The sequence below is a fragment of the Euleptes europaea genome, chromosome 4, assembly GCF_029931775.1.
Source record: "Euleptes europaea isolate rEulEur1 chromosome 4, rEulEur1.hap1, whole genome shotgun sequence".
NCBI classification, from domain to species: domain Eukaryota; kingdom Metazoa; phylum Chordata; class Lepidosauria; order Squamata; family Sphaerodactylidae; genus Euleptes; species Euleptes europaea.
In genome coordinates this window covers 110176455-110188670 of record NC_079315.1, presented here as the reverse complement: position 1 = coordinate 110188670, position 12216 = coordinate 110176455, and the positions used below count along the sequence as shown (strand labels likewise).

At 39.5% G+C, this 12216-nt stretch overlaps 1 protein-coding gene across 15 annotated transcripts in view; it reads right to left on the bottom strand.

The window, feature by feature from the left end:
* TCF4 (transcription factor 4) overlaps positions 1-12216 on the bottom strand; it is a 426474-nt gene that overhangs the window by 122318 nt on the left and 291940 nt on the right. For 4 of the 15 annotated variants that reach the window (XM_056849219.1, XM_056849220.1, XM_056849222.1 and 1 more), the window contains exon 1: positions 11770-12158. The exons of the other annotated variants lie outside the window; for them this stretch is intronic. In XM_056849219.1, the coding sequence (XP_056705197.1) occupies positions 11770-11838 (69 nt within the window). In that variant the 5' untranslated portion in view covers positions 11839-12158. Of the gene's footprint in view, positions 1-11769; positions 12159-12216 lie in introns of those variants that run through there. 15 annotated transcript variants of the gene reach the window in all.

The following is a 12216-nucleotide window of genomic DNA, read 5'->3' as shown; positions in this document are numbered from 1 at the left end:
AGACACAAAATCAAAGCTCCCATTGATATACCTTGATGCACCATTTTTAGAAAAAAGAAAAAACCCTACTTAAGTAGTTAAACACACAACACAATTTGCAACCAGTGTGAACACATGAAGCTGCCTTATACTGAATCAGACCCTTGGTCCATCAAAGTCAGTATTGTCTACTCTGACTGGCAGCGGCTCTCCAGGGTCTCAGGCAGAAGTCTTTCACATCACCTACTCGCCTAGTCGCTTTAACTAGAGATGCTGGGGATTGAACCTGGGACCTTCTGCATGCCAAGCAGATGCTCTACCATGGTGGTGTAGTGGCTCAGTTGTAGAGCATCTGCTTGGCATGCAGAAGGTCTCAGGTTCAATCCCTGGCATCTCCAGTTAGTGGTGTAGTGGTTAAGAGTGGTGGCCTCTAATCTGGAGAACCGGGTTTGATTCCCCACTCCTCCTCATGAGTGGCGGACTCTAATCTGGTATACTGGGTTGGTTTCCCCACTCCTCCACATTATGCCAGCTGAGTGACCTTGGGCTAGTAATAGTTATCTCAGAGCTCTCTCAGCCTCACCTACCTCACCAGGTGTCTGTTGTGGGGAGAGGAAGGGAAGGAGATTGTAAGCCAGTTTGAGACTCTTTAAAAAAGGTAGAGAAAATCGGCATATGAAAACCAACTCTCCTTCTTTATTGAAAAAGAAATGATGCTGAACCCTACCCAAAACATGTGCGTGTGTGTAAAGTGCCATCAAGTCACGGCTGACATATGGCGATCCAGTAGGGTTTTCAAGGCAAGAGACTAACAGAGGTGGTTCGCCACTACCTGCCTCCACATCATGACCCTGGTATTCCTTAGTGGTCTCCCATCCAAGTACTAACCAGGACTGACCCTGCTTAGCTTCTGAGATCTGACAAGATCAGGTTAGCCTGGCCACCCAGGTCAGGGCATACATGTGCATACACACTGTACAAAGGTTATGGCCAAGCTGAAATGGGGAAGGGAACACTTTCCATGACATTTTTTCCCCATCTCCCCAAGAAAAATGCATTCCTTTGTTATTTTTAAGGGAGGTCAACACATACATGGAGTACCAGCACTGTCCCCAGCACAGCCATGATATCCACAATAGAGGCAGTGCTCACAATAGAGTTGCCAGGTCCCTCTTCACCACCAACAGGAGGTTTTTGGGGCGGAGCCTGAGGAGGGCGGGGCTTGGGGAGGGGAGTCCAATTGCCAAAGCAGTCATTTTCTCCAGGTGAACTGATCTCTATCAGCTGGAGATCAGTGTAATAGCAGGAGATCTCCCGCTAGTACCTGGAGGTTGGCAACCCTAGCTCACAATGAGCTTCTTTGCAGTCACAGCTGGCTGTTCTTCAGTACTCGCCCCCACCCCCCAATATTTCTAGCTCTGACCAGTTACAATCAATGAGGGGCCCCACTGTGAATTAGGTCCATTTACTCCAAATGACATCCTTATGTAACTCAAACTAACTAGCTACCAAATCTTGCTTGGCCTACAAACACTGATTATATCATCGTTTGTAGGCAGATCAGGAAATATTTAAAAGCCCCAACTGGGGTGAAGCCAACAGCTTTGAAGTGGCACAAAAGTGGTATGCTTCAGGAATCTCTGGGGCCTCTGCAATCCCACCCCACTTTTTTGCATTGAATGTATCTGCTCCTAAACATTTGGTGTGGCCTAATCAATTTAGCATTGCAAATGTGGTCATGAACCTGTTTTTTGCTCATGTTGCTACATAAAACTCCATGTACAATGACACCCTAAATGAGTGAATGGACAAGCAACATACTGACAGTAACAGTAGTATACATTTTCAGTATTTGGGGGGCAATACTAAATATTTTTGGTTTTTTAAAAAAATGACGCACTTGATAATGCTTTTCTAAAAGCTGGCAAAGAGCTGAAAATTTGCTCTGAAGTTAAAAATGCTAGGGTTAATATTTACCACGTAAACAATTCTTAGAGAATGTAGATTTATTTCTCTGCAGGAATAAAAGCTGAATGAATTACGGACTTAACTTGAAATAGAGCGACCACATCTGACGCTAGGCCACGCTTTTGTAGAGTTAATCAAATTTCATCCACATTAGTTTGAAAGCAGCTATATTAACACAGAGGCCTTACAGTGTAATCCTAAGAATTTTTACTCAGAAGTAAGTTCTACTTAAGCGTGCCTGGGATGGCAGCCTTAATATCAACCCTTCTGAGAGGCTTAATTTATTATGCAGCCTCCTTCCTGTTGTAAGTGATTTCAAAACTGCATGTTTATTTACGACAGCTCCAGTCAAGAAACAGGCTTGTATTATTTGCTAGTGCTGGGAAAGGGATTACCATAGGCAAATCAGAACATATCATCTTACTGTTCCAGCGTTCACATACTTAATACTACACAAGGTCTCCTTTTCAGGTGTTAATAGAAAAATCAATTTTCCATCACAACAGCTGGGATCGTTTTAAATATCACAGCTGTCAGAATTCGAAAATAACTAATTTGAACACGGCCACTGTGTTGAAAATGTAGCAAAATGAAAACAAAAAAAACAACAACCCTGATCTGTACATATTATTCCCTCTGCCAAGCAAACTTCCGGTAACGACTGGCACCGGTACTGTGCAGATATCTAATAACAGGTTTCAGTTTTTAGTCATGCTAACGCAGTGGTGAATGCATGGAATTTATTTCCCATATGAGGCAAGTGAATGCTTAAAGAAGTACCAGAGAAATGATCTGTTTTTATGCGCACTTATAGCCTTGCTGGAAAACATTTTAAATTATAAATATGGTGTGAACCCTTTAAAAAAAACATACACACCTTGATTTAAAAAGCAGCCAAGATATTTACGTAACTATTTTGTTGCCAAATCGGTGTGTAGATTAAGAAATATATGTGATAAGTATCACGTCTTTGTAATTCTAGAATTTGAGAGGTTTGTCTTAAGGCAAAATTCTAGGGTTGTTTACACAGACTATTCAAAAGCTGCCGTGCAAGGCAGAAACAGTTTAACTGCTTCTCTACTATTTGTAAAGACCTGCAACTATAAATCATTTTGGAATACGTCTATAATCAAACTAACTTGACTTTCCATGGTTCTTAAACTACCAACATGAAAATTATGGGGGGAAAACCCTTGAGTTCTAACTAATGACATACAGTTACAAGAAAAGTTCTTAGTTTCTAACTTTAAAGCCAGCCTAAAAACTCCGCCATCTCTGATGAAAGCCTATCCGTAAATCTCACACAGGTACAGACTGAACATCTCAATCATGGTCAGGAAGGGAACTCTGCACATGCTCAGAGGCACCCTGTTCTTTATGGTCACTTTAAGTGTTTCAACGCTGAGTTGCTAGAGTAAAAAATGAGCCTCTTTGAAAGGTGGTGGACCATAATGGATAAGGACACGTACTGTGATCTGAGAAATACCTGGATCAGTAAGCTGTATTAGCCAAGCTATTCTTCTCTACGCTTCACCCCCCTCCCAGTGCAGTATGGGGAATAATGATAACAGCCTGCCTCGCAGGGCTGTTTTAAAACAACGCATGTAAAATGCTCTGAGAACACTGTATAAATGCTATTGTTACTGGTTAAGCTCTGTATGAGTTAAGAGACTATCAAGGATACAGACAAGAAAAAAAATGGAACCCCTCAGAGCCTGGATTTACTGCCATTGTGTGTGTGATCTCTCTTACATCAAATGCTGTTTTCATACCTATAATATCAAAAAACATCTGCTAGGATTTTACTGCGCCACGTAAGGCCTTACCTTGCTACAGAAATAGCAAAATATGAACATGCAAATTAATCTTGAATCAATACCATTTTTATTCAGTTTCACGAAGGCGCTACTTATCAATCATAAATATTTTATTATGGGACCCTACCGAAGAACTCTTTAAAAAAAAAAAAATTAAAAGACAAGGGAAATCTTTATCACTGATTGAGGCAGTCTATGAAAAAGATGCTACAAACACACAGCTGCACACAAAGGACGTGACCCAGCACAGAGTGAGGTATATGTTGATATCAGTGGGATTTAAGGCTACATAGCAGCGCACTGGATCGTGGCCTACACATTTAAGTTTGTGGGGCTGCCATTCAAAATGCATGTTCTTAGAGAAATGAATCCCAGAGATTTCTGTTTAATTTATTATCGAGTTAACTTGATTGGTTCCGAGTCAGTATGTTGATGGGGGGGGGGGGGAGTGTGCCGTGAAGGGTATGCAGGTGGATATGGATAAAGAGCAACCAAGGCCACCAGACGCAAGTACCAACGACAGCACAAATAATTCATTTCAGGTATTTGTCCCCAGGCAGACACAAAATGTATCGATAGCTTCGGCCCTAATCGAAGCGAGCGTTAAGGCATCGCAAACCAAATTACACTTTCAAGATATTGTGTCTCCGTTTCCATCATTCCACAACTGCTCTCTGAAACAGCCGAAAGAGTAGTTGTCACACTGCGCGTTGCTGCTTGTGTACGGGAATTGTTGTAACAGGTGCAGCCGTAATAATATGCTGGGCAATCAACTTTTTTCCCCGCTGATCTGTCAGTTTAGCTTAATAATGCCATTAAGAATGTAAACATTTCTGCAATTTATATTTAAAAGTCAATAAAATAATGGGGTGCACTACTTATCCTTTTTAATTTTTTAAGTAATACATTTGATTATTTTAATCATGTCATCCCTTAACTGGATGGGTTTAAATATGCAGGCTACATCGATGTGAATCCCCCCCCCATCATTAGAAAAGCCATCGAGCGATTCCATCCTGCTCCCTTTAAAAGAGAGGCAACTATTTAGAGACAATCGGCAGACGGTCTACATTCTGCTGTTCTCGAGGGCAAGGGTGCCCGTGAAATATATCTTTTATTAAGGAAGAAGTGTACCATAATTGACCATAAAGGAGCTGGAATCCGAACCGCAGCAGTCAAATAAAATAACTTAGCAATAATAAGGATCAGCTATATAAACTGTTCTCAGTGTAATTACAGGGAGGTAGCCAGCCAGTGTAAAACTGTTTTTTAAGGATGCCAAAAAAAAAAAAAAAATCCCCTTGTATTATAGACCTTTGCACTTTATCAGTGCTACTCCTAATACACAGAATTTGCTGGTCTATAATTCTCACTTGAACGTCTAAGAGGTGGAAAAGCCAAGTCAAATGTTAGCCTGGATTGTTAACATCCTCTTTGCATTTGCAGGTCAGCCTACAATGAACCAGCTGGAATGTAGCATTCTCCACGCTGCCCCACCAATTACTTCAACACTGCCTTCTCTCAGGATGAGTGTAATTTGGTCTCTATGAAAGCCTCGCTTCTGGGTCCCCTGAGAGCGCCAGGCAAAGACTACATATTTCAGGGGTGTCTGAGCGGAGACATATCACAAAGCTGCTTTTCATTTGTTATCTCTCAGCATTAGAGCGTTCTTGTTTGGCCTACACGTCGTCAGATGCAGGAGCCCACCTTTATTAGAACAACTAAATTTTGTACGCCAGGATATTTATAGCAGCTCCACTTCTGTTTAGACACCTCTTAAAATGGTGCAGGTGTGCAAAGTTCCCCGCATCTAAATCTTTATTAATCTTTTGGGTCATCAGATTAATACCCTTATAGAAAAGGAAGAAAAACTTGGAAGGGGAAGAGAGACAGCAGAGATTCCTGCACATTTTACAGGAATTATATAGTAACTAAATGTTACACATTCAACAGTCAGTCAGTGTTTTCATTTATCTGGGATATTGTACCTGATCACACCAGTAGTAGTGGATAGTTGAAATGTATGGCATAAAACACCCAAAGAATCAACTGCAAACATGCCAATACTCAAAACTGATCACTGTGAAAATGCTAAAAGAATCTCTGGGGACTGGTGGCCATAACTGTATTTCTCAAAAGGATTACCATGTGATTGAAACGATGATGATAATATAAGAAGGCAACAGCAGCAGCAACTATCAAACTTTATAGACACATGGAACTTTTGTGTGTGCATGCCTGGAAAACTATTGGGGATGTACAATAAAGGTGCCCTGTACAGTATACTTCTAGTCCGCTTCCAACCATTTATTCCAGAAGGCACAACTGATTTGGGCATTTCGCTTTTCAAGAACGCATCGGAACACCTTCTGGTACAAAAACATAAGAACATTTACCAAGCAAATTCTAACAGCCATATATTGGGCAAAACAAAAACATTTTTTATTCACATGAGGACTTAACATATGAGCATGGCCATACATATAGGACTGGTTCTTGAAGACCCTCATTATGATTCGAAGGTCTGGATTGCTGGAACTAAAATATTAAAATGCGTTAATTAATAGAATGCCTGGCTCCTGGAAGCTAGGGAGTGAAACAAAGTTCTTAGCAGTGCTCCAGCAATGCCATCCAGTTTCATCTGTGCCCTTTAGAAACAACGTTCTTTCATTTCATAGGAGGCACTTCTTGTCAAAAGCAAAGCTCAGAGTGACAGACAACTGAAAGGTACAGTGGATCCACAATCCAGTTAAACTGAATTACTAGGATTTTAAGCCAATTTATTCCCATGCACTTCCACAGTGCCAACTTATTTTAAGTCAAGGTCTAAAACCTCCCTGGGTTATGGATCTGGCAGGCAGTTTCTCTCAGCATTTTACTGTATGTGATGGATTCCTACAGACAATGCAATAGATGCAATAAATCGACAGCAGTCGCCTTTTCAAAAGGTAATCCTGTCCATAAAAACTGAAGACGAAAATTCCTCCTGGTGTACGATGACAGATATCCCTATGCATCTCAATAGCCATTGTGTGCCTTCTACTCTTGTAAATACAACTTGGAACAAAATCTCCAAATCCTAGGTCCTTGACATACTACGGTAGTTTTACAGTAAATGGACTCTAACGTGAACCAGACATATTCTTAAACAGGAAGCAAACAGTTCTTCTCCACAATTTCCTGTAGATCACTTGGAAGGCATTTAAAGGCTGCATTGGCAATGAGCATTTTTTTAAAAAAATTACCACCTCCCTTTCCTTCACAAAAAAACAAAATATGCACTCAGCCCAAGGTTTTAACAATATAGTATTTTATTTTTTCAGATTTACCAGCAATTCATCATTAAGCAGACAATCTAAAATTCGTAATTTTATTTATCAAGCAACTGAAGGAATTTTTATTCCTGCAACCTTATTCATGCTGGTATTGCCATAGGGAGGTGGTCAGTGCCCAGAATACAAAATGTACGTAAGGCCTCTGAGCCAGTATAAACTTGCATTTGAAAGTAACGATGATACACACACACACAGTCGCTCACAGAAGTACATGCGATAATAGACAATAAACAGGATAATGATCCCTTTTTTGCACCAGACAACACAACATAGTGTTGTTCTGTAAATGTTTAAAAGTAACAATTTTAATTTATAAATTAATTACCATTTCCACAACACTAGAAATAGTTCATTTAAAAAATATGATATAGACACAAAGGGCCAGAAATAAGCGAATGAATCCATATCTGCCTTATGTTCATCATTTTCTACTTTTCTTTTTTCTTGATTGAGTTGGGCAACTTCTAAAAGGATATGTTATAGCCCTAAGTTGTTCATCAATTTAGCCCTAAGTTGTTCATCCAACAAATTTGGAGTGGTGGGGAAAATTCTACCACCTTTTTCGATTTTTTAATACCATGTAGAAAATACACATCGATTTTATACATATAAAATTAAAATATATTTCTATGATAATGCTACCTGGAAGTTACAACTTTAGCATTGTATATGAGAGTAGGGTAAGTATTCTAACATATGAGTTGGGTGTGGGTGTAAGTTCCACTTATTTCAATGGAATTTACCTCTGCACTATAGATTTTTGCCCTGTTAGTGCTCAAGACTGTCTGAATATCATCCTTTATTCCTGACATGATTTCCCAAATCTAAATGCGGTCATCAATGTTTTCCAAATGTAGTGCTTAGTCTAAAATTTGGAATATGGGTTACACAGTTTCTTTTCTTTTTTTTAAAGGATTGAATTGAAAGAAGTCTGACTGACAGGTACTTAATTTTTTTTCTTAAAAACAGAAGTTTCCAGAAAGGGGGGACAACACTATTACCGTCCTCCATCATTCACCGTTTTTTTTACTGTTAATTTATTACATTTGATAGATGATCATACTATTTGGCCTAGACTATTAGCAGCAACAAAACTATTGAATTCATCTCTGTCTCAGAACTTTATGGAGCTGAAAAGGTCCATAATAAGAATAGCAGACAGAATACAAACACAAAACCTCATTAGCATTTACTTTTTTGTGATTTGATGACTTGACAAATAACGATTTCAAAACAACTAGTTGGTGAGATGGCTTGACGCTTGTTGGTATAACGTACAAAAAAAGAGCAATTATGATAATTATAGGGTTCTCTATATGATTTAACACATGCGCATGCGGGTGGGAGCCAATGATGAGATCTTAAAATACTATTAAGTGAAAGTTTTGCCACTTTTGCTTTCAATTCCATTTGCAATAATGTCATCTTTGCTATCTCTCTGTTCTTTAAAGTATGGCTCAAACAACTGCTTGCTAAAAATCTCAGTCATGTGCAATTAGCGATGCAAAACATCAGATTTTAAAAAGTAGCACTGCCACAATTTCAGACTCTACGTGCGATTAGAAATATCTAGCTTTATTAGAGTAACAATAAGCAAAGTTTTAAGACAATAGCATTTGCTATACAACACAGAATATGCATTACTAAAATAAACATGAGGGATTTAAAAAACACACACAATCATTTAGCAAAGCATGTAAAAACCTAAGCATGAAATACTCAGGAGCTGCAAAGCGACTGAGTGGCACATAATGCTTCACACACATTCAATGTGAAGCTTTCCTCTGCAAGTGTTGCTCAATTTTTTTTAAAAAATATGTACTTCAGATTTAAGGAAATATACGTCGTTAACAGTAGAAAGGAAAAAAATACAGCTGCCGAGAAGACAGATGACATGAACAACAGGTGAAGAAGGGGGGAAGGAAGTATATTATTTCCTCAAATGCTGTAATGCCTTCATTACGTAAAGAGCCAGGGAAGGTACTTATCGGTCCTATACATTTACTTTTTGAAAAAAGAAATGAAAAAAGAAAGAGGATGAGAGAGATTATTCCTCACCATACCGTGCCTCCCACACTATCTTAAATACAGAGGGATCTGGAGTGATTTTGCATTTTTTTCCCTTTTGTTTATTCCCAGGGAAGACCTGCTTCCGCTGGTCACTCTCAGTTCAGAGAGTTCAAACTGAATTTAAACAAGTAATTGACTAAGGGAGGGGGCAGAAAGAAGAGGAGGAAGAGGAGGAGAAATTTCAAACTATGTCTTGCTTGGAGACTAAAAAAAAAATACTCGTGCAACTTATCGCAGCTTGTACTTTCTTCTGACAATCCGGAGAACGATGTGCAGCACCTCAAAACCGAAAACTAGCATCTTTCCGACAGGCATTCTAAACAATTCATGCAGGGCAAACACAATCTCTGCTAGATGCCTGGCACCAAATCAAGAGCAGCACAATGCCGAATCTTCGCTAGAACAATACTGGCTGTATGAAAGGGTGCCCCTCAAAATATAGAAATAGGATTTTTTCCTCCTTTCCCGCCAAGTACCAAAGCACGATCCTCATAGGTCCTATAACTTTTCTGGTACGATAGATGCCTTTTCACTGAGCTAAATTAAAGGACTTCCCGGTATTAGGGATGGAAAAATGTCCTTCGCTGATATCGCCAACGGTTGTTCTCTTCACTGCTCAATGCAAACCGCTTCACATGTACACTACAATGCAAAGTTTACTCTTGTTCTTTTTGCTGTACACATACCAACCAGATTTGTTTTTAATAAACATCATTTAACAGTTCCTATAAATACATTTCCTCCGACAGTGATCTTGATTTTTATGAGTACTGTCCTCCCCTTCCTGACTTCCCCTCCCCTCAAAAAAAACCAACCCAAACTGAAAGTATCTATTAACTGGGGGCGTGAGGGAGGGGGCTTACTAGAACTATGATGTCATCTTCAGCATTTTCCATTCGATTAGTCACAAAATAGATAGATTGGGGTGGCACTGAACTTGCACTGGAAACTTGTGTCTCTGGTGCATGTTTGGAAATTTTCCTTTCCATGTAAGTTTTCTAAATTATGAACACAGAATGCCATAAAGGAGCAATTACATTTCATCCTCCCCCAGCACCACCCTGAGCTTAAACGATTTCCACAAAAAGTGCTCGTTTTTCTAAAGAAAACAACGCAGCTGCCCTATCTCAGAGCCAGACACTTTACTGCTTCCTAATTAAAGTGTGCTTAAAAAAAAAGGCTCTTGCTTCTGCAAATAATTAAAATAAAGAACTTTCCCACTATAACACTGATACTGGCTACCCTATTTATAATGCACAGGAATGACAGGCGGACTGTAAATGTATCCCAAGTCCTTTTTAAAATCTCATGGTAAATTTTCAAACTTCTCAGTCATTGGCTTTGTTTCATTAAAAAACAAACAAACCCTGACATCTTTCTTTACATTTTGCATCATTTCAGAACATTCTTTAAAACCATTACAAAGAACTGACGGAAGTCCGCAGTTCTAGCTGGTAAGCATTGCGGTGTGTGTGGGGGGATCAGCTACTCCAACAGATGTTCATTCATGAAAATGGATTTCTCCTACAAAATAATGTAATCTGTATATATTATATGTGCACCCTTGTATAATACACACTCATACGTATGGTATAATTAGTTTGCGCCATCCTCTACCTCTGAAACAGGCCTTGGTTAAAGCTCTAATAGTTCCCTTTTGGCCTAACTGCTATGCCCTGATTGGTATCAGATGAAACGCTGGAAAGTTGAGAGAACACAGGCTTCAGCTTGCTTTCTCCCCAGAACTTCCCAGTTTTATTTTCCTGTTTTTTCAGCAACACGTCTTTACCTCAGCAGCCCATTAAAAGATTTTTTTTTTAAAAAAAATCTTTTTCCTTTGCAGGACCTAAGCGGGGGGAGGGGGGAACCCTTCCAGATGGCAAGTAAAAAACCTTCTGCTGAGGTTATGCGCAAAATACCAGACATATATTCCCCCCCTTAAATAAAGTGTTTCTGATGGAAGAAAAGGGGGAAAAATGAATGAATGTAGGGCATGCATTCTAAATAATGTCACGCAACATCTACACAAATTGGTCTTTTTTTATTATCCATTCTTCTACGACTATTTTTTAATGAGATTTCTCAATTTCAAGTTCTACATCTAGCTTCCTCTGTCAGTGCTTTCTCAGTCAAATCCATTCAACTGCAGATCCTGATTCAGGAAGCTGCAGATTGTGCCTCAAAAAAAAAAGGAAAAAGAGAGAAATGCACTAAAAAACTTATCTGCACAGAAATCTGACGAGCTCTCTGTCTGCTACATTTAAACATCCCTCTTCCTTCACATCATGCAGCTAAACTGAGAGACACTAGCCCCCAAACGACCAAATTTCCACCAAACCAAAAAGTTTCAGAACACAAAAAGCATCTCAAACCCCCTACAAAGGCATCTTATTTCAGCCCCCTTTAACAACAACAAAAAAGCAAAACAAAACATCTCTACTTAAATCTTACAAGTCCAGCATGCATCGAACAGCTTAAGGAAAGAGGAAGGCTAAAGTAGCCCAGAACAACTTTCAACGCTATAAATGCAGCAAATGACTCTCATTCCTGCGACAATAAAACTTGTCAAAATTACACCTTTAATTACAGAGCTAGCTTACCGCTTTCCCATTATAGTAGTACATCAAAGAGTTGCCGCCCATGCCAGGGATTGTGTATGCGCAATACATGGTCTCGTATTCTTTTTTTTTTCTCTTCGGTTACCCCTCTTAACAACTTTTATTTCAAACTCGCTGTCCCTTTTTTCACAACAATTCCTTCAGTCGCATTTTCCCATATGGCCAGGCCAAGCATGGTGAATATGCAAAACAGGGAGAAACCATTCCTGACGTTAGGGGTGGCGGTGGGGGGGGGAGAGGAGGTGGCTAGGACTCTTCTGTCAGACAGTTAACTTTCCACAGCAGATCTGGAAGCCTTCCCAGTCCTGATTTAGCTGCGATTCCTAAGTCAGACGAGAGAAGAGCTTCAACTTTTTTTTTTCCTCCCCTGGATTTTTACAAGTTGTTGGAATAACGTCGATTTCTTAGAGATTTTTTTTTAAAAAAATG